Genomic DNA, 25,730 nt, shown 5'->3' with positions numbered 1-25,730 from the left:
GCAGCAAGATCCGCAACCTCATGAAATTCGCTTTAGGCCGCATGGAGGGGAAGGTGCCTGTGGAAAGTGCCGGAACTCCAGAGGAACCGGAAACAAGTGCTCCAGCCTCTGGTGAAAGCTTGTGTAGGCAGATCGTGTTCACAGGAGTGGGTCCAAGCGTGGCAAAGACCATCTCCTGCGTGGAGATCCTGAAGAGGCGCGTCCAGGGCCTTCACCAGTGCACCCAGCTGCTCTACCGGACGGTACAAGAGAACTGGGAGCCGCTGGAGCCGGGGGCCGGCTTGGACAGTCTCACAGTCAGCAGGAACGTGCCTGGGATTTGGGTTCTGCTCTCCAGAGACCCACTGAACTCAAACCAACCTGGCTACCAAGCACCGGGCAGCTTTGATGCTCTTTGGGGTGAGGCTGTTAAAAAGGAGTCTCAGGGCCAGAGGCATCAAAAGAAGAGGAAAAGAGGAGGAGGAGGAGGATGGATGGGAGGTCTTGGAGGTGGTGGTGGTAGAGGAAAAGGCCCCAGGAAGCAAATGGGCCATCCCAAAGAAGGTCGAAAAACTCCTGGGCAGACAGGAGGAGGACAAGAGTGAGAACAGTGGTCTTTTTTGTGGAACAAAATTAAAGGGGGAGAAAAGATTATTTTCTTAACAACACTGCAACTGTGGAGATGCTCTATTACTGTGTGAAGGTCATATACAGAACTAGAACAGAGGTTCTCAACCCCAGTTCTGTAAGCTTTTTTTTCAACTGTTTCTTGCTCTTAAGTTTGGATTCACAAAAGATTTTTGAAGAACAAGCTATTAAAGGTTTTGAGACAAATACTGAGCAAATCATACGGAATGTTCTCAAATGCAAAGAAACCTCTCAAATATTGTAGTCATTTTCTTAAAGAGGAATTCCACCAGTTTTCCGAAGTCTTTGAGAGTCATTCAGAGCGGTTTGGTGTAAAATGGTTCAGGTGCCTTTACAGTGGTGGTGATGGATAAACATTGCCATTTTATTTACTATCCAGAGCCACCAGTGAACCTTCACGAGTCTTCTGAGTTCATATTTAATGTTCATGGAAAATAGTGGAAAATCTGAAATAAGTTTTCTTTCAAGTGCTCCACATGAGCCTATTCACCATGAACATACTTGGAAAAAAAAAACAGCGTCTCCGTCATCAGGCAGTGAATTCATAACCATTTCATGTAGGAACTTTCTGTGACGAGCTTTTAGAGGCGGACGCCTGGTTCCTATCACCACCACTGTGAACAGTTCAGACTCAGTAGGTTTCTCTAGAACAAAGCGTTGCACACCAAATCAGTCTAAACCACTCTGACTACATCCTAGATAGATGGATAGTATTGTTTATTTTCTTACCTAGATCTTTAACTTTCTCATTAAGCTATTAAATTAGAAAAGTTGAATAACTAACTAAACATGTTTTTTAGAAGAATAACATTTTGTTTGGATCATCTTGAAGTACAGCTTAGATCTGTGTTTATGGACAAGAGCTCAGAAATATTATTTTATTTCTTAAGACGCTGAGTGTGTTTACATGTTAATTAATAATCCGATAACTGCAGAAAATCATATTTTGTCAGTAATCCGATGTGTTTTCGTGCTGTTGGATAATCAGATAATGGGAAACTCTGGTTCTACATAGAGTAGTCAGACAGTAATCAGACAGTAATCAGATTTCTGCTTTACAACCACCCTGTAAACTCACAGAAGACGTGATGTAAACGTAACGTAAAACTCAAATCAACTTTTTTTTGCTTCTTTTTACTTGAAAATATGAACAGACATCATCTAGAAAATGAAGAATATTTAAATCCTTCACTTCACATCGAGCATGCATTTGGTTTCAGTGTTGCTCCAAAAGTGTTGTGCTACATCTCGCGGCGACGCTGGTACCACTCTGATCTTGCACATGCTCAGACTGAGAAAAACGAAAGAAATCAGAGTAAGAGTTTACAGCGCTGAGAAATCTGATTACTGAGCTAAAATCCAGCCTCTTTATCAGATTTCTAGACTGAACTCTGATCTAAGAAATCAGAGTGTGCTATTTACACGACCGTTTGACTAATCAGATAACTGCAGAAATCCGATTATGATCTGAATACCAAGGGCACGTAAACCCACTCGCTGGTGTGAATGCGGCCCCTGATCCAGCTCATTAATTATTCCCAGGAGTGCTGGAGGGTTGAAGCAGAAAGGAGCTGTGTTGAAGTGTCATAGCAGAACCACTATAGATTCACTAAAGAAATATTTTTGTAAATGAGCTGTGTGAGGCAAAGGGCCTTTGTGACGTATGAAGAGCCTCCACATAATGTAGCGTTTCTATATCAGTTACAGATTTACAGAGAACCATACGTCTAAGGCAGGAGCTGCTGTAAGAGTGCAGAACTGGAGTCTGAAAAAGTCCAATAGAATTTTTTTTTTCCAGGAAGAAATATAATTTTATTTGGCTGCTTTGAGCCTTTTGACAAGTGATTAAATTATTATTTATGTAAAAACATAAATTGAGGTTGTGTGTGTATGGCTGCATTTCTGTTTGAAATAAAACAGACAAGTCACTCAGTGTATGATGTAGAGTAGTTTCTGCTGCAGGAGAGTGGAGGATATGCTGGGTTGGGGTAAATCTTATGGGGTAAAGTTATTTTGGTGCATAGGAACTGTTTACTCAGCAGCAAGAGAGCAAGAACAGCTGCTTTGTTTTTGTTTTTAAATTTGTGTTTAGATGTTATATGGGGGCAGTCATGGGCTGGAGGTTAGGGAACCAGCCTCATGACCAGAAGGTTGCCGGTTCGATCCCCACAGCCGACACCTGAGCAAGACACCTAACCCCCAACTGCTCCCCGGGTGCTGTGGATTGGGCTGCCCACCACTCCGAGCAAGTGTGCTCACTGCCCCCTAGTGTGTGTGTGGTGTTTCACTTCACGGATGGGTTAAATGCGGAGGTGAAATTTCCCCGTTGTGGGACTAATAAGGGTCTCTTAATCTTAATAATATAATATGGCAATATATCGTATCACTTTCTTTTGTTGTTACACCGGCACCAAATATCGGTTTATTTATTGAACGGACTGCCCCTCCAATTTGACTTACCAAATTCAATTTATGACTCCATGCCGTGGTGCTAAGGCGCTAATCAAATGAATAGGGTAAACCTGTGGTAAAGAAAAAGAAAGGCTGGACAGCGGGACATTAAAGAGGGGAGAATCATCACTCTGTAATGTCTTCCCGATTTGTCAAACGCTAGGGGGCGCTCCCGAGCGAGTCTAAAATGAGTGGGTTAAGATGGAGCATTTAGCAGTTTAGTCAGTTTAGAAATACTTATCAAATCAAATCAAATTTATTTGTATGGCGCTTTTTACAACGGATGTTGTCACAAAGCAGCTTTACAGAATTTCGGAAAAGACAAAGTTTCAACAGGAGTGTAAGAATGTACAGAAACCCCCTGGTGGGCAAGCCAGGGGCAACAGTGGCAAGGAAAAACTCCCTCAGAACTGAGGAAGAAACCTTGGGAGGAACCAGGCTCACCAGGGGGGACCCATCCTCCTCTGGTCAAACTACCTACAAGTGATTATACTACTAATATTAATAGCAGTAATATTGGTATTAGGAATAACTAGGAGTCTATGAGAATATCAGCGTGGGGTGGGCAGCTCGTCCAAGGAAGGTGGTGGTAGCTGGGGCATGGGCAGCTGGTCTGAAGTGGGTAGCAGGAGGGCTCGGCAGTCAGTCGTCCTTCAGTGTCCAGCCAGACATATGGGTGAATTGTATACTCGGAAAGAAAGCAGGGAGATGGAATTAGTTTTATTCTATCCGTTTGTACATAAACAGGAGATGTAAACATTTACAGAGTGTGGATAACGACTCCGGCAGATCTGACTATGACAGCTTAACTAAAACGAGAGAACCAGAAGGACACACAGACACGGCAGCACTCTGAAACAGTTTGGCATCCCTCCGCTCCACAAACTTGAGTGACCGCGTGCGAGCAGCGGGAGGACAGCACCAGCATCTCAGTTTACTATAATTCCCTGTCCACCGACCCCTGGATCTGCTGCCTTTATCTGAGGGGGAACATTAGCTACCAAAAGCTAAACTGAACAAGTGAGTTTTCAGCCTAGTCTTAAAGATTGAGACTGTGTCTTAAACGTAATGTAAAAGAATACAATCATCTCCTGAACACAGAGCAGCATAAACAGTTTAACACCGCTGTTATATTTTTAAGAGCTTTTAAACTCGAGTTATAGGAGCCACTGAGCTGCTCCGCTCTTCAACCAGTCAGTGCTTACTAGCAATAATGCTAACCAGTCAGCCCCAAACCCGTTTGCTATAGAAAAGGGTAACATACAGGTGAGTTTTCTTTGCTTTTGTGCTGAAATACATCCTTCTACTGTCTAAAATTAAAGGAAAGTGGTGGGCGAGTTTTTAGAAACTATTTTAACTTCGTTTTTAGCCGTTTACTCCCAGTAGAACTCGCTCGCGGGCGCCCTCTGGCGTTATGCAGTAATGCTAATAACGGGGGAGAGCAGAAGCGACCAGACTCCTCATGAACTGAGAAGGATCTGGGCAGATTTCCACCCGCAGTTTCGGGCCAGGGGAACGCCTTCGCCGCAGGACAGCGTGATTGTGCTGTGTAAACAAAGGTCAAGCGTTACGGGAGTCTCATCCAGTGCCCGGTCTCCATAAACTGGCTCTGGGGAAACAAATCAGGCTGACCCTTCAGGTCAAAGGTCTCAGTCCACTTTGGCTTTTACAGCATTGAAGGGACAAATGACAGACAAAGACTTTGCTATTTTATTTTAAACTGTCTCTTTAAAATAAAGCACATGGGCAACACAACGAACATGCACAGCCACCATCTTCATCATCATCCTGATCTGGTTGTTCAGAAACTCGAAGTCAGCTTACAACGAATAAATTTTTTAAATGTCCCCGAGGGCTACCAGTATTACTAGGGCCCAATCCCATTTCTTATTTGTATCCCTACCCTTAATTTTCGAGTGTCACCTTGCCCCTTGGAACTGAGTTTCAGGATAGTGGTTGAAATCTTCCTCTACAAAATGGGACCCTCAAATAAAAAGAGCATTACTTCATTAAGAGCTCCTAGCGCTGCTCTATAGGTGACCCTGCCTGTCTGCAGTGACAGCAGAGGAGTGTAAAGTTCAGCTCCTCACTGCTGGGCCTTAGTTACATTCAGGGCATCATATGCCTTTAAAGAATGATTTATTATAACCCACGCCTATTTCTTCGGCAATATAAAGCTGAAGCTTCTTGTTAGAATTTTCCAGTTCCACCTTAAATGGATCGGCAGTTTTGATGCCTGTGGCGCCAGAATTGAATTGCAGCACCAATTAGGGTGGAATGGGAATTGTAGCTAGCTAACTACCGAGACATCACTACTATCGACTTTATATGTTTGTTATGAAGAAAAAGACCATAATATATTGATGTCTTTGCAGTGGTGGTGATGGGAACCAGGGGTCGCCATGACTACATGACTTGTTAGAATTTTCCAGTTCCACCTTAAATGGATCGGCAGTTTTGATGCCTGTGGCGCCAGAATTGAATTGCAGCACCAATTAGGGTGGAATGGGAATTGTAGCTAGCTAACTACCGAGACATCACTACTATCGACTTTATATGTTTGTTATGAAGAAAAAGACCATAATATATTGATGTCTTTGCAGTGGTGGTGATGGGAACCAGGGGTCGCCATGACTACAACACAAATATAGACATTTTATTTACTATCAAAACCACCAGTGAACCTACACGAGTCTTCCGAGTTTATAGGGAATGTTGATGATGGAAAATAGTGGAAAATCTGGTATATTAAGTTTTCTTTGGAGACTGTTTTGCCTGTTTTGTCTGGTCCTAGGTGACAGGTCAGACAAAGTGTGATCCAAAATTCCCCCTATGAAAATTACTGGAGCCATGCCTGGGGGAGGGGCTCGCCAGCGAGCGTCTGGTGGCCGGGCATTCATGCCCGGCCGGGCCCAGCCCGAAGGGGTTACATGAGTCCCCCCTCCCATCGACCCACCACCAATGGGAAGGGCAGTAGTAGGGGTTCGGTGCTTTGTGTATCGCGCAGTGTACGAAGGCGTGGGCCTTGGCGTTCTGATCCTCGGTGGCTGAAACTGGCTTTTGGAACTTGGAACGTTACCTCACTGGTGGGGAAGGAGCCTGAGTTGGTGCGCGAGGTTGAGAGATACCGGCTAGATATAGTTGGGCTCACCTCAACACACAGCTTGGGCTCTGGGTCCAATCTCCTTGAGAGGATCTTTTCTGGGGTTGCCCGTGGTGAGAGGCGGCAGGCAGGTGTGGGCTTTCTCATAGCCCCTCAACTCGGCGCCTGTATGTTGGGGTTTTCTCCATTGGACGAGAGGGTAGCTTCCCTACTACCTTCGGGTTGGGGAACGGGTCCTGACTGCTGTCTGTGCTTATGCACCGAACAGCAGTTCAGAGTACCCAACCTTCTTAGAGTCCTTGGGAAGGACACTTGAAAGTGCTCCTCCTGGAGACTCTATTGTCCTACTGGGGGATTTCAACGCTCATGTGGGCAATGACAGTGTGACCTGGAGGGGTGTGATTGGGAGGAATGGCCTCTCTGATCTGAACCCGAGTGGTGTTCAGTTTTTGGACGTCTGTGCAAACCACAGTTTGACCATCACGAACACCATGTTTGAACACAAGGATGTCCATAAGTGAACATGGCACCAGGACACCCTAGGCCGCAGTTCAATGATTGACTTTGTAGTCGTGTCATCGGACTTGCGGCCATGTGTTTTGGACACTCGGGTAAAGAGAGGAGCTGAGCTGTTAAATGATCACCACCTGGTGGTGAGTTGGATCACGTGGTGGGGGAAGATGCCGGTCAGACCGGGCAAACCCAAATGTATAGTGAGGATTTGCTGGGAACGTCTGTCAGAAGAACCGGTCAGATTGATCTTCAACTCACACCTCCGTCAGAACTTTGACCAGATATCGGGGGAGGTGAGGAACATTGACTCAGAATGGGCCATGTTCCGCTCCTCCACAAGCGGCTGACTGTAGCTGTGGTAATCCTCGAACCTGGTGGTGGACACCCCAGGTGAGAGACGCCGTCAAGCTGAAGAAGGAGTCCTATCGGGCATGTTTGGCCTGTGGGACACCAGAGGCAGCTGACAGGTATTGACAGGCCAAGCAATCCTCGGCTTCAGTCGTCGCCAAGGCAAAAACCTGGGTGTGGGAGGAGTTTGGTGAGGCCTTGGAAAGTGACTAAGTCGGCTGCAAAAAGATTCTGGCAACTGCTGTTTGCAGATGATGTAGTCCTACTGGGGGCATCAGGCCGTGAACTTCAGCTTTCGCTGGATCGGTTTGCAGCCGAGTGCTCTCGATTTACCGGTCGATCTATGTTCCCACCCTCACCTATGGTCATGAGCTTTGGGTAATGGCCGAAAGAATAAGATCACGAATACAAGTGGCCGAAATGAGTTTCCTCCGCAGGGTGTCTAGACTCTCCCTTAGAAATAGGGTGAGAAGATCAGTCATCCGGGAGGGACTTGGAGTAGAGCCGCTGCTTCTTTACGTTGAGAGGAGCCAGTTGAGGTGGTTCGGGCATCTGGCTAGGATGCCTCCTGGACGCCACCCTCGTGAGGTGTCACAGGCAAGTCCACCAGGGAGGAGACCCCGGGGAAGACCCAGGACACGCTGACGTGACTATATTGCCCAGCTGGCCTGGGTGCACCTCGGAATCCCCCCTGGAGAGCTAGTGGAAGTGGCTGGGGAAAGGGGGTCTCATTGCTTAGGATGCTGCCCCCGCGACCCGAACCCCCGGAGAAGCGGAAGATGATGGATGGATGTAAGGATGGATGGATGGATGCATGGATGTTTTGCCTCACAGCACCTTACATGTATCCCTCCACCATGAATGAGTTTAAGTTCTCAAAACTATCATAAAACAGTGTCTCAGTCATCAGGCAGTGAATTCATAACAATTTCATGTAGGAACTTTCTATGAGGAGCTTGTAGAGGTGGACGTCTGGTTCCTATCACCACCACTATGAACGATTGTGACTTGTTAAGTTACTCCAGAACTCTAATTCATCTTAACCCTATAATTATGAGGAAATTTTGAGAAACCACATTATAAAGGATGAAGATTTGTGGTTTTGTTTTTGAGTGACTGTAAATGCAGCTGATTTGCTTTCATGCCACCCGAATCACTTTGTCCTTAAGGTTCTGGTGTCCGCAGCATATTATGCAAAACTGCGTGAAAATTCTGAGGTTTGAATGTCAAATCTGTGGAAAGATCTTGTCTCGCTGGAAGAGTCCACAGTGTGATTATCCTCTCCAGCAGGTAAGCACTTTTCTTTCTGTGTGAATGGTTTTCTAATTAAGACACATTATGAACTTTCACTAGTGCATTTTCAAAGAGTTTCCAAGTAATGACTCAGTTCAGTGATTAAAGGGGAACTCCAACCAATTTTTCAAAAGTTCTGCATAATTAAATGGGTAAAATGTAAACACAGTGGTTCAGAGTGGTTTGGTGTGAAACACTCTGTTCTAGAGAAACTTACCAAGTCAGAATTGTTCATAGTGGTGGTGATAGGAACCAGACGTCCACCTCTATAAGTTCCCTCACAGAAAGTTACTACATGAAATAGTTATGAACTGCTTTATGATGGTTTTGAGATTTTTGTCCTGAAATTGACTTTTTAAAAACAATATAGTGTAAAATGTTTTGTTCTAAATATCTTTTAAACAACGTTTGTTCTAAAAAATGTTTTTATCCATTCATGGTGGAGAGCGCTGAGAAGCAAAATTAAAATGTATTATTTCAGATCTTCCACTGATTTTCCATCATAAACATTCCAGTGTAAAATTCAGAAGACTCGTGTAGGTTCCCTGGTGGTTTTGGATAGTAAATAAAACGTCTAGCTTATATTTGTGTAGTACTCATGCCGACCCCTGGTTCCTATCACCACCACTGTAAAGACATCTGAACCATTTCACACCAAACCAAACTGAATCACTCTGTTTACATCTCAAGCACTGAATTATACAAAAAAGTTGAAACATTTGGTGGAATTGCCCTTTTAATTCTATTCTAAGGCTGTTTTTTTTTTTTTTTTACCTATAAATAAGTTTAGTGTTGATTCTCTTCATTAAGTTAAATGTAAAATTCCATCCATCCATCCATCCATCATCTTCCGCTTCTCCGGGGTTCGGGTCGCGGGGGCAGCATCCTGAGCAATGAAGCCCAGACCTCCCTTTCCCCAGCCACTTCCACTAGCTCCCTGGGAGGGATTCCGAGGCGCTCCCAGGCCAGCTGGGCGATATAGTCACGCCAGCGTGTCCTGGGTCTTCCCCGGGGTCTCCTCCCTGGTGGACTTGCCTGTGACAAGGGAGGCGTCCAGGAGGCATCCTAACAAGATGCCCGAACCACCTTCAACTGGCTCCTCTCGACGTGAAGAAGCAGCGGCTCTACTCCGAGTCCCTCCCGGATGACCGAACTTCTCACCCTATCTCTAAGGGAGAGTCCAGCCACCCTGCGGAGGAAACTCATTTCGGCCGCTTGTATTCGCGATCTCGTTCTTTCGGTCATTACCCAAAGCTCATGGCCATAGGTGAGGGTGGGAACGTAGATCGACCAGTAAATCGAGAGCCTTGCCTTATGGCTCAGCTCTTTCTTTACCACAACAGACCGGTAAAGAGCCTGCATCACTACTGACCCAGCACCAATCCGCCTGTCAATCTCCCGCTCCCTTGTACCATCACTCGTGAACAAGACCCCGAGATACTTAAACTCCTCCACTTGAGGCAAGAGCTCATCCCCGACCCAGAGAGGGCTCTCCACCCTTTCCCACCTCCACCCTTTAAATGTAAAATTATGGTTGAATAATTGAGCCCTACGTCCGTAAATGTACATTTTAATTTATCTAATTTTTGTCTTTATTTTTCGATTAGCTGACAAAGATGTTAGATTTGGATTGGAAGGTGACACCTGCAGGAGGAGGGATGCTGACCACTGTTTTGAGACATTTTAGCCTTTTTTCTCTATTTGCAGTCAAAAATGAAGGATAAGACACTGATGTTGCAATAGTTTGTGGTTTTTGTAAACATTTTGTTGACATTTAGACTGCTCCTTATGCTAATTGTGTATATTTTTGAAGTGTGAAACACACAAATGCACTTTATCTGACAAACAAAAGCTGGTGGTCATATTTGGGTATTAAGCACTATGACAGGGACAACATGCAAAGTATGTTGCAGGGCATTTAGACCCATCCAGTACAGAGAAACAGAGCCAACCTTATTTTATTAAGCATTTTTTATTGATTTTTTTGTTATTGAAGAACTCAAACAGAACCCTAATTAGAGATGAGATTCAGGAATGTTTTGTTTTCACTTAAATCTAAAGCCCAGTGAACTGACCCTAAGAACACTCAGCCAAGGACAGTGCCGTTGACTGCAAGGTGGAATATAAAGGCCACAGCTCACGCATGTAGGACATGCAAAACATCTCCAGCTTTTACTGATCAGCCTAAAGACCTGGAAAATGCAAATTTAGCACCTCCTTGATGTCAGTTGTGCATTTGGCTCAGAAATACAGTCTGGAGACAATTTCTGACAAAGCTGTAAGTGTGTGATTGTTCCTTAAATTAACTGGAGTCTTTATCCAATGAAGATGTCTTATATAAAAAGTATATAATATTTTTTTTATAATAGTCTTATAATAGTTCAGCTTTTGCCCTGTGATGGACTGGCGACCTGTCCAGGGTGTATCCTGCTTTTCGCTCATTGACAGCTGGGATAGGCTCCAGGACCCCCGTGACCCAGAAGGAGAAGCGGCTTAGAAGATGTGTGTGTGTGTGTGTGTGGCTCAGCTTTTGTTTTCAGTGAGGTTTTGGTTTGTGCAGCTGGGCCTAGATGTTAAAGACTCAACACTAGAGGGCAGCATGTTCCTGCAGAGCTTTTTAAAAAACTATGGGACTCATTTTCTCAGAGCAACAGCGCCACCTGCTGGACGAAAGCATTGTTGGGATTTTAAAGTGTAAATTATACACACTTAATATTCTATATAGAACCAAGGACATTCAGAAGACCCTTTGCATGATTGAAGGGTTCTTTGCATCGTGAAAGTGTTCTTCAGGTTGATGGAGAATGTGCTGTAGATCGTTCTATATAGAAGCTTTTTGTAAAGGGTTTTATATAGCTTCTTTAAAAAGGTGGTTCTTCAAGCGTTCTTCAGTAAACCCTGAAGAACTGATGAACACTCAAAGAACCCTTTGCATGACAACCATTTTTGTGTCATGGAAGTGTTCTTCAGAATGATGGAGAACATGCTGTAGATGGTTCTATATATATAGAACCCTTTTGCAACGGGTTATATATACAACCAAAAGGATTCTTCTATGGTTACAAGCTTGACATCGCAATAGCAGAAGCACCCCTTTTGGTGCGATATAGAACCCGTTTCAAAAACATTTTATAAACACTTTTTCTAAAAGATGGTTCTTCAAGGGTTCTTCAGTAAAGCAAATGTTTATACAGAACCATGAACACTCAAAGATCTTTTTGCATGATTAAATGGTTCTTAGCATCGTGAAAGGGTTCTTTAGATTGACGGAGAATATGTTGTATGTGGTTCTATATGGAACCTTTTTAAAAAGGTTTTCTATAGCACCAAAAAAAGGGTTCAAGCTTGACATCCCAACAATAGAAGTTTCAGAAAGGTTCTATGTATGCTCCTTAAAAAGATGGTTCTTCAAGGGTTCTTCAGTAAAGAAAATGGTTCTGTATAGAACCATGAATACTCAAAGGACCTTTTGCAGGATTAAAAAGTTCTTACCATCATGAAATGGTTCTTCAGACGCATGGAGAACGTGCTGCAGATGATTCTATATAGAACTTTTTTGAAAAGAGTTCTGTACAGCATCAAAAAGAATGCCAGATAACACTTTGTGCTAAGAGTGTAGAACCATATATAAGACATTCTCCATTAGTCTAAAGAACCATTTCACCATGCAAAGAACCCTTTAATCATGCAAAGGATTCTTGGAGTGTTCATTGTTTTGTATAGAACCATTTTCTTTAATAAGGAACCCTTGAAGAACCGTTATTTTAAGGGCGGAATGTGTGCTGCAACATCACCTTTTACCTTTGTTTATTTTCAGAACTCAAACAACATCTCAAGCACATTGAGGTCAGACCTGTAAGAGGAACCTGGAGAACCTGGTTAATCATGTTGACTCTCCTGTTTATCATGTCAGTGCTTTACCAAAGTAAGTCTGAGCTTATTTGAGCTTATTTTTATCAGAAGTGCCTCTTGTGCAGTTTAAGTATTTGAGGGACACAGGAAGGTGTTTTAAGTTGGTGCTGATGAAACTTGAGACCGCATATGCATAACGTGAACGATGATGTCATGCTAAACTATTTATCTTTTTCCTTTTAAATATTTTTGATCATTTACATCAAACATAATGTGCCATACTGTATTATAATGAGGCAAGAGACGACAACGTATACATCATACTAACACATCAGAGTCCTAATACACATCACATCATCACTCTGCTCTATCATTCTGGACCAACTTATAATAAACATTAAAGTGACGACTAATCAGATCGTTGATGCATGGTATTGTAAGCGATTGTGTCGTTCACATTGATGCAGTGAAGATGCACAATAAGCAGGAGGTAAAACAGTTGATAAGAGGTTGTTATTATTATGTTAGATCATTTTCACAAACTTTCTTTGTCTCTGTCTTTGAACCTCAACCTACATGTGTTTTAGCGATGCGTCCCAAAAGCACCTTAAGCGTTAACTTAAACAGAGCAGCTGCTGCAGATTTTTTAAATATTTAAATAAAAATAGAAAGAAAAAAAAAACTTCTCTCTAAAACATCCACACATGAGTCTAAACTCATTAATAAAACCTTCAGGTCTCTGTATTATTGTTGCAGTCCTGAAATCAGGGGGTGCTGCAGCCCCTTCTGCACCCTCACTTGCCGCATCCCTGGTCCTCCACTCCCACTGCGCTGTGTTCAATCTTTGTAATTTTGGAAACAGGGAAACTAGCCCTGGAGCATAGAAATTAAGGCCCTGGGAATACTGGCTTGGAAACATAGGGCTCTGGGAATATAGGGCCCAGGAAACATAGGCATGCTTCTGTAAATATGTGTGGTACCCTTCCTCCAGTCAAATCAAAGTTTATTCATATAGTGCTTTTTATAACAGTTAGAACCCTATAATGATGATCTGTTAGTATGAATATGAGAAGAGTATTGTGAAGAGGTGAAGCAGTGGCTGTGAGTAAATAGTTTGGGCAGCACCAGTATCCTCAGGAAGGTCAGTGCATGCAGGTGAGGCTTTCTGCACAGCAGGAAGCTTCATGGTGGTCAAACTGACACCCGATCAGACCACACTGTATGGGCAGCTGTTCAACTCGGCAAAGAAACAGACAGTTTGGGATGACTTAAAATGGTCACAGAGTGCAGCAGAGACTGCAGCAGGTTGAGCTATTACAGCCTCACTAAAACTGAGACAGAAAGGTAACAGTGACAAGAGGGCTCCCTGATCCACCAGGTCCACATGGTGAGAGGCAGCTTAGACTTAAAGACCTAGGCTGTATCTGAGGCACGAGCACGGACTGGAAGGTTATTCCAAAGCTGGGGGGCTTTGAATGAAAAGGCTTTACCCCCTGATGCAACTTTATTAATTCTAGATACTAATAGTAAGCCAGCATGTTGTGCTGAAAGCAGGCATGACAGTTCATAATAAGAGATATGTTTACTCATGTACTGAGACTGTACTGTACTTACAAAATCAAATCAGTCACAGAGTTGCGTTGAAGACACATGGAAATCTGGAAAAGCCAGGTGTAAACATCCCACTGTTAACTTATGATCAGGTCACTCAAGACAGATGCTAATACGAGGTGTATGTAGTTGCATTTGCATATGCTAAGGGTGTAGTAGGGACTTTTTAAGTATGACTTTACTAATATCATGAAATGTCAGGAAGCGCTGTGTAGATGTGATTTGAATTGACTTTGAAACGATACACAAATGGAAAAAGCTGTATTTCATGTGGATTTTGCTGTTCAGACTGCAGAAAATCTTTGGCCCAATCCCATTTCACCCATCATTTCCCTGATACCTGAAGCTCCAGAATGTAACTGATCCACTTAAGGTGAATGGGGAAAATTCAAACAGGGAGCTGGCGAATATCTGACTTCAGCTCAATATCAGTGAAGAATTAGGGGTAGACGATAATAAATAATTGCCTGCTCTTTGAAGATCATATGATTCCCTAAATGTAACTAAAGCCCAGCAGTGAGGAGCTGAACTTTACCTTCCTCTGCTATCACTGCAGACTGGCAGGGTCGCCTACAGAGCAGCGCTGTAGGTCAGTTCCAAGGGGCGAAGTGACAAAACAAGGAGTAGGGGTAAAAATAAGAAATGGGATTGGGCCTTTTTGTTGAAATCAGTTACACCAAAGAATCTGATTTGAGCTCCCAAGATTAAATAAAGGTTGATTGAGTTGAAATTATTGGAGTGATAAACTGTGAAATGCCGTTGTTCTCTAATTTAGAGCCTGAGGAGTACACCAGTTACCATTTGTATGTTTTACAGGCCATGCTGTGGTGAACTACGGTAGGGACTTTGTGACAGCCTTTCCAGAAAACATTGCCTACTACTATCAATCCAAAGTCACCAACGTTCTCAAAATCACCTCCCTCCACGACAACACATACTTCAGCATCACCTTCAATGGCACAAGCGTAGCCAAGGGGACTCTAAGTGCAGGTCAGATCAAAAATGTGTCTCTTCCTGATGGAGTGGAGGAGTACCAACTCAACCGCTCTTCAAAGTCCATCAGAATCACCAGCGACAATGACATCACAGTGTTTTCTATTAGCAGGAGGGGTGACAGCATTCAAACCAACGTTGTTCAACCTGTAGGTAACTTAGGCAAAGAGTATCTGATTCCTTTCCCCAATTTTACAGAAATCACCTTAATGTTTAACACCTACGGTGTCTCAAACCAGGCAGACTCTTCAGGCTCTTCCAGTCCATCTCAAACTTACAACTTCCTCAGGCTTCTCATTATCAATGCAGAAGACAAGGATAGCACTGTCACCATCAAACTGAAACAGTCGAAGGATGCTACTTTCAAGCTCAGTCCCTTCGAGCTCATCCAGATGCAGGGCAATGACTCTTTGGTGAAGGTCACTGCTAGTGCTAAAATTTCAGTGTTGCTAACCCATCCTTGTTTGGACACGTACTTCTGCAGATGCTCCATGGTTGTCCATCAGCTTAGACCTGCAAACCTCCTGGGAGACAGTTTCCTTGTGCCTCCCTTTTACATCACCAACTATTCCCGAATGTTCTTAACTTCAGACCAGTCTGTTCAGCTCAAATACGGTTCCTCTCCACTTTATGGCTCTCAGACATTGGATTCTGGGAGCTTTAATTTAAGCTTCTACCAGCTTCTAAAGGATGGGTTCTCCAACATCACAACCTCACAGCCCGTGTCCCTCAGGCTAATCCGCACTACTAGTTTGATAGATCTCATCCCAGTATCAATGTTCTCTGCCTGCTACCTGGTACACAGCACCTCAACCACCAAATCTCAGGCTGTAATCATTGTACAAACGGCTCAAGTACAAGATCTGCACCTGAACAGTAGACGGTTCAACTCAACAGTGAAATGGAATGTCATAAATGGTACAAAATACTCCTGGGCTGCTATGGACCTTTATCCTTTGATGTCACAAATAATCTGGCATGCCTCCTCAAAGATTGCTGTGTATGTCTTTGAGAGAATGGAGTCGTGGGCTCCTTATGGAGGTCCAGCTATCTCTATAAATGAAGAACCAGGTAAAACATTAACAGCTGATATTATGGTTATAGTCAGAACTCTGATCCTGTGTGTAAAGGAGTTTAAACACATCAGTAAAATAATTACTCAGTAGATGGAAAAATGGCTACAAAAGGCCAATTTAAGGAAACAAGTGTCAGGTCCAAAATCATGTAAAGTGCTAAGTTGCCTATAAAACTGCAGTGGAACCTTTTACATCCAACATATCAGTGGGAATCTGTAAGCACCTGGGTGCCGTTTGTAAACTTATGGAAATTAAAAGTGTACTAAAGCACATGGTTTACATCCCTGCTGGACAAAAACCATTAGGATTAAAACCTGATGAACTATAGAAGCTTTTGGAATCAGAACCTCTTAAACCAGTAGAGTCTTGTACACTGTAATATCAAAACATCAGGAAAACACACAAAACCATTAGCAGGGTTGGAATAGCTACTGAAAAATTTGTAGTTAGCTACTTTGCAGCTACAAAAATTGTAGCTAGCTATAATTTAGCTACATTTCCAGAAAAAATGTAGTGGCTACTTTTTAGCTATTTTTTGAAAAGTATTGCGCTACTTTTAAGCCACTTTCAAAGCGCGATTTCCAAACATTTGTGAATCTCCACCTGACACACCAAACAGGCCCAACTGATGTGTGAATAAGACACTTCATTTAATCCAGCGCCAGAAAGAAACATAGAATTACAAAGGTGCAAATATACAAAAAGATCACCAAAAAGTGTAACCAACAATCAAACGTACACACCCAAAACGTGTGATATCCAACAAAGATCAAGACTAAATGCAAAGTCAATCATTCTCGGTTCTTACTAACAAAAATCAAGAACAATAACCGAATACAAACCAGAGAATTTTTTGCAAAGTGTCTACTATTGAAATAAAACTGCTCCAATTTAAACATTTCAGCAGGATACACCGATTGTAACATTATAACCACCTCCTTGTTTTGACGCTCATTGTCCATTTTATTTATTTATTTATTTAGCTCCACTTACTGTATAGGTGCACTTTGTAGTTCTACAGTTACAGACTGTAGTCCATCTGTTTCTCTGCATATTTTGTTAGCCCCCTTTTTCTCTGTTCTTCAGTGGTCAGGAGAGCAGGTACTATTTGGGTGGTGGATCATTCTTAGCATTGCAGTAACACTGATGTGGTGGTGGTATGTTAGTGTGTTGCGCTGGACTGAGTGTATCAGACACAGCAGTGCTGCTGGAGTTTTTAAACACCTCAGTGTCACTGCTGGACTGAGAATAGTCCACCAACCAAAAATATCCAGCCAACAACGTCCTGTGACCACTGATGAAGGACTAAAGGACGATCAGCTCATACTGTACAGCAAGAGATGAGCTGTCGTCTCTGGCTTTGCATCTACAGGGTGAACCGACAACTCAGGTGCATCTAATAGAGTGGACAGTGAATGGACACAGTGTTCAAAACTCCAGCAGCACTGCTGTGTCTGATCCACTCAGACCAGCACAACACACACTAACACACCACCACCATGTCAGTGTTACTGCAGTGCTGAGAATGATCCATCACCCAAATAGTACCTGCTCTGTGAGGGTCCATGGGGGTCCTGACCACTTAAGAACAGGGTAAAAGAGGACTAACAAAGTATCAGAGAAACAGATGGACTACAGTCTGTAACTGTAGAACTACAAAGTGCACCTATATAGTACGTGGAGCTGATAAACTGGACAATGAGTGTAGAAACAGGGTCATAATGTTATGCCTGATTGGTTTATGAACAGATGACATTCAGAGTCTTAATTAAACTTCAGCAACACTTCAAAATCCTTATCATTGACTCTGGCTCTGTTTGGGGTGAAAATCAGGACTGAATAATCTATATACTGCTGCAGCTGCAGCTCCACAGCAGAACTAGATTTTTAGGTAAAGTAACATAATATAATTCTCCTTTACTGTAAAATCAGTCTAGCACACATTTCTAACACAATTTTCACAATAAATGGTCTTAAACGCTGGAGTTAACGCATAACTGCTAATTCACCCTGTAATGCTGAAGACTGACGCGCAGACTGCTGGACACAGCAGCGCAGAGAACGAAATGGCAAAGTGAGAGATTTAAGATGAACATCGATAATTTGGAGATGAATGGACTTATTTACATTTATAAATTATTCTGGTTTGCTGATATGTTTAATCTGCAGCAACTCGTGAAACGTAAGTCAGTTTCTCTTTCTCCTGCTTCTCGTTCGACTTCTCCCGTTCCACCTTAAATGGCGCAGCAGGACAATCTCGCGCCTCAGGCACCATTTAAGGTGGAACGGGACAATTTGAACAAGAAGCTGTAGGATGAGAAGCGACTTCAATCTCATAAAAAGTCAAACATTGAGAGACATTTTACAAGAAAGTTGCGGAAAAGTTTCCTGAGATGCGAGAAAAGCCACTACAGCTGAGCTGAAGGTTAAAGCCAAGCAAAGTGAGTCTGAGTTTGTGTTTATATTTCTAGCCTGTAAATCAGCACATACTGAGATATACTTACAGCCAAGAGGGTAAAACGGACAGAAAATGTCGTGACACCCAAGGTGGTTTGATTTTTGCTGAAAGGACAAAACGGCTCTTCTTAACATCTTGGTTGCGACCTCTGAGTTAAGCCTACTAGTTAAAGGGTGATCAGCGCATGTGGCGCGCGTGTGCCCGTGTGCTCAAACTGCCTGCAGCTCAGACAGGATTGCACAGTCACCACCAGCCCAGTGAACGACCGTGTTCTGTGGGTCATTTTTACCGGATTGAAATTGTAGCGAAAATTTTCACTACAGCTGCACAAAAATTTGTAGGCACTACAGCTACTAGCTACGTTTCATAATACCGTAGCGGCTACAGCTACTAGCTACTAATATTTGTAGCTAACTACAAAAAGTAGCACGCTACTTCGCTACTCCCCCATCCCTGACCATTAGTGACTACTGGTCACCACAAGGAACATTCAGAGATTAATGGTTGATTTTTTTTCATGAATTAGGGTCAAAACATGGTACAGTTAGGGCTCTGGGAACAAGGTTGTGATTTAAATAAAATGAGGAACAAATAAAAAAGTAATCTATCAAGCAAGATTTGGTTGTTTGGTGTCCACAATGTACTTTTCTGATACAGTTGGAAGCCATTATGCAGTAGAGCTTCCACGGTTTGTTAGCTACATTAGCCTTGTTTTGGCAATGCAAAACTGCTGAAGCAAACTTTAAACACCAAATGTCTTGACTCTATAGTAATTCTATAACAAACTGAAAGCTTCCTTTCATAACTGTCAAATCTGTCAAGGAAAATTGACTTCTTTGATACAGTTTGAGGTCATGAGAGCTTCTACGGTTTGGTAGCTACATTAGCCTTGCAGCATCAATGCAACACCACAAAAGCAGACTTTAAACACCAAAAATATCTTGAATCTCCAGTAATAATATAAGAAACCAAAACCTTCTTTTCATAACTGTCAAATCTATCAGACAAGATTCGCTTGTTTCGTGTCCAGAGTTTACAAGAACAATTCCATTCGAGTGGCACAACTGTCTAAGTGTTGGCCCTGTCATCAGGAGATCACGAGTTCATTTGCTGGTTTCACAGGACTCGGAGGAAGCCTGTGCTAACTCACACCCTCTTGGCGTTGGTAGTATTGTGTGACTGGGGGAGTGGATGGAATTGGAGATGACTAAATTGTGGGGAAAAATTGGGGAAGAAACAAACAAAAAACTCTTTTGGAAATTCTATTTTCTGGACTGTTAATGCAGTTGTCTTTGAGAAGGGAAATTTACAGCATACTGTAGTTTTTCTCAGAGGTATGTGTGAAGCCCAATCTCACATCCCGGTCCTGATTTTGAGGAGCCTCGGACAGAGTTAGCAAGTTAGCATGTTTTAATTATCATGCAAGCTAGTACCGTTAACTGTAATGTCACTATTTTACTTCAGTTGTGTGCTAGCTTTGTTGTCCTTGTTTACAAATATATTTAAGTTTACAAAAAGTCAGCCACATACATACCTACCTGCCTTTTGAGCGTCCTTTCAGAGTTGTTGATTGACAGTTGTGATATGCATGATTCATCCAATATCACTGCGAATACCCTGACCAGAAACGAGGGGAAATAAGATCAGGGAATGTGAGGTTTGGGACCACACTGGGCACAGCTGCTGGGGTATGAGTGAACCAATCTTCTGCAGCACCACCCTGAGGCAGAGCAGTGCTGCTGCTCTAGTTGGTTAAGAATACCATAGGCAGAAGCCCAAGCATTTTGTATAGAAGTACCTAAAGAAGCTTTTTTTATGAATTTGTACAACCCCAATTCCAATGAAGCTGGGACATTGTGTAAAACATAAATAAAAACAGAATACAATGATTTGCAAATCCTTTTCAACTTAAATTCAATTGAATACACTACAAAGACAAGATATTTAATGTTCAAACGGATAAACTTCATTGTTTTTTGCAAATATTCAGTCATTTTGAATTTGATGCCTGCAACATGTTCCAAAGAAGTTGGGACAGGGGCAACAAAACACTGGGAAAGTTGAGGAATGCTGAAAAAAACACCTGTTTGGAGCATTCCACAGGTGAACAGGTTAATTGGAAACAGGTGAGTGTCATGATTGGGTACAAAGGGAGCATCCTTGAAAGGCTCAGTCATTCACAAGCAAGGATGGGGTGAGGTTCACCACTTTGTGAACAACTGCGTGAGCAAATAGTCCAGCAGATTAAGAACAATGTTTCTCAACGTGCAATTGCAAGGAATTTAGGGATTTCATCATCTACAGTCCATGTCATCAAAAGATTCAGAGAATCTGGAGAAATTTCTGCAAGTAAGCGGCAAGGCAGAAAACCAACAATGAATGCCCGTGACCTTTGATCCCTCAGGCAGCACTGCATTAAAAACCTGCATCATTCTGTAATGGATATTACCACATGGGCTCAGGAAAACTTCAGAAAACCAGTGTCAGTGAACACAGTTCGTCGCTCCATCTACAAGTGCAAGTTAAAACTCTGCCATGCAAAGTGAAAACCATATATCAACAACACCCAGAAACTCCGCCGGCTTCTCTGGGCCCAAGCTCATGTGAGATGGACTGGCGCAAAGTGGAAAAGTGTCCTGTGGTCTGACAAGTCCACATTTCAAATTGTTTTTGGAAATCATGGACGTCATGTCCTCCTGGCCAAAGAGGAAAAGGACTGTCTGGATTGTTATCAGCGCAAAGTTCAAAAGCCAGCATCTCTGATGGTATGGCGGTGTGTTATTGCCCATGGCATGGGTAACTTGCACATCTGTGAAGGCATCATTAATGCTGAAAGGTACATACAGGTTTTGGAGCAACATGTGCTGCCATCCAAGCAAAGTCTTTTTCAGGGACGTCCCTGTTTATGTCAGCAAGACAATGACAAGCCACATTCTGCATGTGTTACAACGGCGTGGTTTCGTAGTAAAAGAGTGCAGGAACTAGACTGGCCTGCCTGCAGTCCAGACCTGTCTCCCATTGAAAATGTGTGGCACATTTTGAAGCACAAAATACGACCCCGGATTGTTGAGCAACTGAAGTTGTACATCAAGCAAGAATGGGAAAGAATTCCACCTACAAAGCTTTTAGTTAAACAATTAAACAATTAGTGTCCTCAGTTCTCAAACGCTTAGTGAGTGTTGTTAAAAGGAAAGGTGATGTAACACAGCGGTAAACATGCCCCTGTCCCAACTTCTTTGGAACATGTTGCAGGCAAGTTTATCTGTTTGAACATATAATATCTTGTCTTTGTAGTGTGTTCAGTTGAATATAGATTGAAAAAGGATTAGCTAATCATCGTATTCTGTTTTTATTTATGTTTTACACTGTCCCAGCTTAATTGGAATTGGGGTTGTATTTGTGTATCTACTTTTCAGCATAACATGATAATTATTTTGTATTCAGGGACCTCCAGAATTTCGATTTTGAGACATTCACGGTGTCCAAGCAACCTGGACCCCCCCCCCCCACCCCCCCGCCAACACTGCCTGTATTTCACCTTGGTAGTAGTACAGTAGTAGCAGCTCTACAACTATATTGTCCAATAAGTATTGAGTAACTTCTAAAACTTTAGTGGAACTTCTTGAGTAGAAGTTTTCTTGTAGTGTTGTTTTATAGTAATTTAGAGTGTATCCTGTAGTAGTGTCTAAATTTACTATGAGAAATCCTGCAGAAATTCCTATAATATTAATATAGATCGTTTTTATAAGAGGTTAAGGGGAAAAGGGTAAAAGAAAAATGAATATAATTTTTGGCCAATATTTGGCTCTAAATCCGTGTTTGCTTGCAGATCCCAATGGCTGTGTGGTGACTCCAGAGGTGTTGGACGTTGGTAATCTGTCAATAAGCTGGCAAGCATCTCTTCAGTACTGTGCGACTAGAGGTGGTCAGCTGGCTGGCCCCACTTGGACCAACGCCCATCATTACATGGCCCAGAAGCTGACAGAGATTGGAGCTAGGGGTCAAGCGTGGATTGCCCTGCGGCGCAGCCTACTGACCACAGAGTGGTACTGGCAGAGTGGGCGAAGCTTCAGCTTCACCAACTGGGCCCAAGGCCAGCCAGTTAGTCTTGAGAAAGGCATGTGTGCTTCTGTTTGGATGGAGCCGAATGGGAACTACACATGGAGCAGCGTGCGGTGCTGCTCCTCTCTGAGGCCTGTGTGTTACATTCCAACCCGCTTCTTCAGTCTCATTAACCCGTTTGCCTGAGAACCACAAGCACCCGCTAACACTTCACATTAGCACGTAGTCCTGTTTTAAAAAAAAGAACCTCATTAAAAGAATAGTTTGATGCAAAATTAAATTTACACAGTTTAGAAATGCAGTTAGCATGATGCTAATTGGTACAGTATAAGATTACTTGTTTGCTTTATTAGCCTAATAGCTCTAGTGCTAAAATGTGTCTTGGCTGACAGACTACATTTGGGGGAAAGGGGAGGATTTGTGTAGGTAGATTTGGAGATGCTTAAAGCATCTTAAAGCACCGGACTGGACAGCCTCCTGATCAACAAGAAGGTGCTTGGGATTAGGATTCTGCTCTCCGGAGATACGCTAGACTTTAACTAGCCTGTACACAGCCGTGGGCTTGGGCTCTTAAAGAGGAGTCTTGGGACCAGAGGAGGAAAAAAAGAGGAGGAGGTGCTGAGAAAAATTAAGGCCCAAGGAGGAAGAAGAAGGTTGAACAACACCAGGGCGGACAGACGGAGGACAAGAGTGAGGACTCTCCCATAGGGGGTGGTCTTTTCTATATCATCTCTGATACTAAACAGTCCATGTATATGTCAAATAGAACAATAGAACTGTGGTTCTCAACTCCAGTTCTAGGATTCCTTCCTAAAAGATTTCAACTGTTTTTCTCCTGAACATAGCTAGAGCTGAAAACTAGCAAAAGCTAGAAGTTTGTAGGAATTATCTTAAATGCAGTTCTCAAAGCAAAAAAGAATTTTTGATGTGAGTTTATTTTATAACAAAGCAATATATAGATAGATATATTCATTCACAAAAGGAGCATATTTGCCAAAATGAAAAATGTAACCATCACTACATCTGTTGTAAACATGCCTACTTGCCTCCTGCAGTGGTGGTACAGTCTCCAGAGTGAGATTTCCCAGATTTCCTTGTTGATCTTGAAGGTGGAAGTTGACTGAGTACGAGTTACCTCTGTGCCAGCTAGATTGTAGATCAGTGGCTAGGTTAGCAGTCAGGATTGCCTGACACCACAGAGATTCCCAATGGATATATTCACGTAACACATTCTGGATCTTGTTGTGTAGATTAAAGGTGCAGTGTGGAATCTATTGGTGAGGTTGCAAATTGCAACCAGCTGAACCCCCTCCCTCACCCCTCCCTTTCCAAGCCTGTAGTAGAAACTTTGATGGCTGTCAGGCTTTCTGCCGTCACCTCTCTTGGTTTCACTTTGCTTCTTCATGTTTTCTCTTCTTTGATCATGAAGATTCACCCGCCCTTATTGTCTTGTGCTAAATGATAAGTTTGATCCTTTATATGTCAAAATGAAAAACTTCAAAACTTCTCACAGCACAGAATGGTCAGCCAGCACCATCAGCAAGCATTGATTCTTCTTTCTGCGTCTTCCAGCCCAAGCTACAGGGCCATCAAATTTAAGCTGCTGCTTCAGCCTAATAATGTGAACGGCGCCCTCTAGAGGCAGTGTTTGGTTTGCCTGTTCTGGACTACTGTAGAAACATGGCAGCACACCAAGGCAGCCTCTGTTGGAAGAGGAGCTGCTCCCTATGTAGATACACTATATTTCTAATGTATTCAATCTTTCATTCAAATCATTGAATTCAGGTGTTTGTCATTTCCATGGCCACAGGTGTATAAAATCAAGCACCTAGGCATGCAAACTGGTTCAGCAAACATTTATGAAAGAATGGGTCACTCTCAGGAGCTCGGTGAATTCCAGCGTGGTACTGTGATAGTATGCCGCCTGTGCAACAAGTCCATTCATGAAATTTCCTCACTACTAAATATTCCACAGTCAACTGTTGGTGGTATTATAACAAAGTGGAAGTGCTTGGGAACGACAGCCATGTAAAATGACAGAGCGGGGTCAGCAGATGCTGAGGCACATAGCGCGCAGAGGTCACCAACTTTCTGCAGAGTCAATCACTACAGACCACCAAACTTCATGTGGTCTCCAGATTAGCTCAAGAATAGCATAGAGAGCTTCATGGAATGGGTTTCCATGGCCAAGCAGCTGCATCCAAGCCTCACGTCTCCAAGCGCAATGCAAAGCGTTGAATGCAGTGGTGTAAAGCTCGGCCACTGGACTCTAGAGCAGTGGAGATGTGTTCTCTGGAGTGACAAATCACCCTTCTCCGTCTGGCAATCCGATGGACGAGTCTGGGTTTGGCATAACGGTAATTGTCTGACTGCATTGTGCCAAGTGTAAAGTTTAGTGGAGGGGGGATTATGGTGTGGGGTTGTTTTTCAGGAGGAGGGCTCGGCCCCTTAGTTCCAGTGAAAGGAACTCTTAATGCTTCAGCAGACCAAGAGATTTTGGATAATTTCATGCTCCCAACTTTGTGAGAACAGTTCGGGGACGACCCCTTCCTGTTCCAACAGGACTGCACACCAGTGCACAAAGCAAGGTCCAAAACCACATACATGAGCGAGTTTGGTGTGGAAGAACTTGACCAGCTTGCACAGAGTCCTGACCTCAACCCAATAGAACACCTTTGGGATGAATTAGAGCGGAGACTGCGAGCCAGAACTTCTCATCCAACATCAGCGTCTGACCTCACAAATGTGCTTCTGGAAGAATGGTCAAAAATTCCCATAAACACACACCTAAACCTTGCGGAAAGCCTTCCGAGAAGAGTTGAACCTGTTATAACTGCAAAGGGTGGGCCTACATCATATTAAACCCTATGGATTAAGAATGAGATGTCACTCAATTTCATATGAGAGTGAAGGCAGACGACTGAATACTTTTGGCAAAATAATGCATGAAGGGCTTATTCTAAAATAACGAAAACGATTCATAGTTAAAGCTGGTTATACTCCAATGAACACATGGTTTTGTTGATCATATTCTGTTTCTGCTAATAAATCCACCCAAATCTTACTGTACCTTTAATGAGCAAAAACATGAATCTGTTAGAAACATGTGAATTTTGTCAAACTAATGAGGCTGAGTGACTTAATGCTGAGATAAAGAATACTGCATAATCAAACACATTGCATATTAAACTCAAGTTTTAGGCAAAAATGGCAGGTTAGTTGTCAACATTAGGCAACATAAAATTAAAGAACTTCTTTTAAAGAATATCATCTGTTTTAAGAATCACAAGAAAATGAATTGGATTGTCTTTGTCAGTTTGTCTGGCTTGTCGTAAACTTTTTT

The 25,730-nt window shown here is 42.9% G+C and overlaps 1 protein-coding gene across 1 annotated transcript in view; it reads left to right on the top strand.

The window, feature by feature from the left end:
- Nucleotides 1-1,157, top strand: part of rpp25l (ribonuclease P/MRP 25 subunit-like) — a 4,454-nt gene extending 3,297 nt beyond the window's left edge. Inside the window, exon 2 of the mRNA XM_017714410.2 lies at nt 1-1,157. This exon is cut by the window's left edge and continues 121 nt beyond it. Within this exon, the coding sequence (XP_017569899.2) occupies nt 1-584 (584 nt within the window). The 3' untranslated portion in view covers nt 585-1,157.
- The last annotated feature ends 24,573 nt before the right edge of the window (nt 1,158-25,730 follow it).

Source organism: Pygocentrus nattereri, chromosome 24 (assembly GCF_015220715.1).
Source record: "Pygocentrus nattereri isolate fPygNat1 chromosome 24, fPygNat1.pri, whole genome shotgun sequence".
NCBI lineage: Eukaryota > Metazoa > Chordata > Actinopteri > Characiformes > Serrasalmidae > Pygocentrus > Pygocentrus nattereri.
Note: the sequence above shows the minus strand (reverse complement) of the source record. Positions and strands in the feature narration are given on the sequence as shown.